The following is a 3,095-nucleotide window of genomic DNA, read 5'->3' as shown; positions in this document are numbered from 1 at the left end:
AAAGTCCTTTCCCCATCATTACCCATAAGGAAGTCGAATATGGCCATGTCCACGATGTTGAGCAGTCGGTTGCTGTTGTTGTAGGGGTAGATCTCCCTCACTGTGTTGCAGTAGAACGGATTCACTTCCCACCTGCATGAGATAGAGAAGGGGAGATGCCCTCAGCTGCTGCTGCCGTGYCCCAACAGCTCCCAAAGCCCACCCAGAGGGGTTTAACCTCCCTCCTTGTGCCTGCAGGAGACTGGAATCCAAACCCAGCCCATGCCCAGGCTTTAAGGGCCATTACACTGATAATTACCCTAATTATGGGCACCCCMAACCTCGTCCTTCCCCTGCCTGGATTCTTTGTGCCCAGGTGTCCATACCCTACAGAACAGCCAYGGGAAGGGGCATCCTTTACCCACTTACTCCTCTTTTCCATGGAAGGAGTAGGAGCGGATCCAGGGGTTGGGGATGGAGAGCCGTGGGGCCAGGTTGAGGGATGGCAGGAAGGCAGACAGGGAGCCCTCCAGCAGGTGAGGATTCCCACAAACAGCGTACTCCGTCTTGCACATGTACGGGCACTTGGCGAAGAAGCAGACGTTGCTGGCTGGGGGAAGAGCAGGAAATGGGGAAAAGGGGGCTGTGAGCTCCAGGAGGATGTGGGGTGGCCTGGCCTGAGCCCTGCCCCACCGTGGGACAGCGATTTGTGGTGTGTGTGACCATGGCATGGATGTCAAACCACCAGATTACACCGGGGGTTAGGGTTAGGATTAGGGTTACACCTAGAGTTAGGGTTAGGATTACACCGAGAGTTAGGGTTAGGTTTACACCGAGGGTTAGGGTTAGGATTAGGGTTACACCAAGGGTTACACCAGGGTTAGGGTTGAGAGATCTGAAGGGCCTGGAGCTATGGGAACGCTGGGGCTGGACAGGGCCCACCTGGGCCATGTCAGCAGAGCCCAAACATTGCCAGTCCTCCATCTTTCTGGAAGGGAAAACACAGGCTCTTGGCTGGGGTAATTATTGAGGATTAGGTTAGGGTTTGGGTTCAGAGGTCCCAGAGCTCCAGGAATGCTCTGGCTGGAAAAGGCCAGCCTAGTCAAACACAGCAAGGCTCCAACATCCCTGCTCTACTCCATCACCTTTCTGATCTGGAACCCACAGGAGTGTGCACCATGAGCAGCCCACTGCCTTAGGCTTGGGCCTGAGCCACAGMCACAGGCACTGGCACCTGGATTTGGGTCAGTGGGCACTCCTGGTCCCACCACCCGGTGCCACCAGACAATTGGATCTGGCAGATGATTCCAGCTCGAGGTTGGGATGGGGAACCTCTGCTGTAGCTGTGTCTTCGTGCGTGTTTCACCCAGGAATTCAATTCCTGCCCCACACCACAAGTCCTGCATCCCCTTTTCCTGCATCCCCTTTTCCTTCAGCCCCTTTTCCTGCATCCCCTTTTCCTTCAGCCCTTTTCCTGCATCCTCTTTTCCTGCAGCCCCTTTTCATGCATCCCTTTTTCCTGCATCCCCTTTTCCTTCAGCCCTTTTTCCTGCATCCTCTTTTCCTGCATCCCCTTTTTCCTGCATCCTCTTTTCCTGCATCCCCTTTTCCTGCATCCTCTTTTCCTGCAGCCCCTTTTCGTGCATCCCTTTTTCCTTCACCCCCTTTTCCTTTGCCCCCTTTTCCTTCACCCCATTTCCCTCCATCCCCTTCCCTCCCTCCCACCAGGGACCAGCACAGATTTGGGTGACATTGGGAGGGACCTTCACGGGATCAGAATGTTCCTCACCCCGATCCGATCCCAAACCCACCTGGTGACACGAAGAACACGCTCTGCAGGACCTCGTTCTTGGTGACCTCCAGGATCTCYTTGGTGACATTGATCAGCCTCCCCACGGTGGGTGGAACCCTCCGGAAATCCAGGATCCTGCTCAGGGGGGACAGGGCACGGTGCCAAGGGATGGGGTGGCAGCTGCTGCCTTGGTCCCTTCCCTCAGCCTTTGCATCGCTGCACTCAGATTCTTCCCAGCAAAAAGCCGCTCTGCCCTCGGGGCAAAAATGCAGCTCGGTTTGGGTTTTGGTATTTTAATGGTGCTGCCTGGAACAGTCTGGATGATGTCCAGGATTCCTGGTTCTTTCCCTGACATTGCCTCAGTTTCTCCCACCCCATTGGAATCAGGGTCAGAGCAGCCCTTGGGGTCTTTCCACAACATTGGTTTGACTTGGAGCAAACTCTGATCCTGTGTGATGTGGCTGAGGAGGTGCCCCCTGCTCCAGAGGCGCCAATTCCTCAAAAATACTCTTAAAACCCTCAGGGCCTGGGGCAGGAAAGCATTCCTGGCAKCGAGGGGAAAGCAGTGCTGATTGCTGAGTCAGTACCAAGGCTGAACTGGCTAATGCTCTGCTTGGCTCCTTGGGTAATGCCCTCTGCTCCGGGGAATTGRGCATGGAACAGGATTTAGCCTGTTACTTATTGAGCAATGTTTGAAGGGAAAAAAAAAGATTTGCTTTTACCCAGCATCTTTTGGCTCTAAAAGCCACAGAGCACTTCACCAAAGCAGTCTGGCCTCATTTTTGTGGTGGAGGAGCTGCAGGGTGGTGGTGGCTGAGTCAAGCAGAGTCACTGTGGGGATGTTGGGGCAGAAATGGGGAGGGAATTCAGCTCCATTCGTTCCCTTTCTTGGAGTTTGAGCTGCAGGACATTCGAGTCCTCCTTATCCTGTGGAAATTGGAGATCCCTGCCCGCCCTGACCATCAGGAACCACCTTCCCTTGGTGTTCAGTGCTCATCCCATCGAGGGGAGAAAGGCTGCTGCCCTCATCCTCTCAGAAAGGTATTTTTGATTTATGAAACACAGACCCTGCTGGGAGGAGGTGCCAGGTTAATTGCTCATTATCTGGGGACATTTATTAACYCAAAGCACACCTTGATTGCTGATGGARCGTGTGCCTCYCTSACCATCCAGGGTGTCCAGGCTGCAYCCCGAGCTCAGCTCTGCCCTTGGCTGCAGGGGAGGGACACTGTGTGACAGCCAGGTGAGGATCTGACCTCCTCCAACCTGCATGGTGAGGATCTGACCTCCTCCAACCTGCATGGTGAGGATCTGACCTCCTCCA

General features: G+C 54.6%; 1 protein-coding gene across 1 annotated transcript in view; it reads right to left on the bottom strand.

Moving 5' to 3' along the window:
* The window catches only part of FAM20A (FAM20A golgi associated secretory pathway pseudokinase), a 7,712-nt gene extending 4,639 nt beyond the window's left edge, over positions 1–3,073 (bottom strand). Inside the window, exons 1-5 of the mRNA XM_057383991.1 lie at positions 2,938–3,073; positions 2,533–2,602; positions 1,791–1,906; positions 409–589; positions 23–132 (exon numbers count right to left, since the gene is read on the bottom strand). Of these exons, the coding sequence (XP_057239974.1) occupies positions 23–132; positions 409–589; positions 1,791–1,906; positions 2,533–2,602; positions 2,938–3,073 (613 nt within the window). The remainder of the gene's footprint in view (positions 1–22; positions 133–408; positions 590–1,790; positions 1,907–2,532; positions 2,603–2,937) is intronic.
* Positions 3,074–3,095: the final 22 nt, after the last annotated feature.

The sequence above is a fragment of the Malurus melanocephalus genome, unplaced genomic scaffold (genome assembly GCF_030028575.1).
Source record: "Malurus melanocephalus ecotype Western Australia unplaced genomic scaffold, MMel_1.1 scaffold_672, whole genome shotgun sequence".
Taxonomy (NCBI): domain Eukaryota; kingdom Metazoa; phylum Chordata; class Aves; order Passeriformes; family Maluridae; genus Malurus; species Malurus melanocephalus.
Note: the sequence above shows the minus strand (reverse complement) of the source record. Positions and strands in the feature narration are given on the sequence as shown.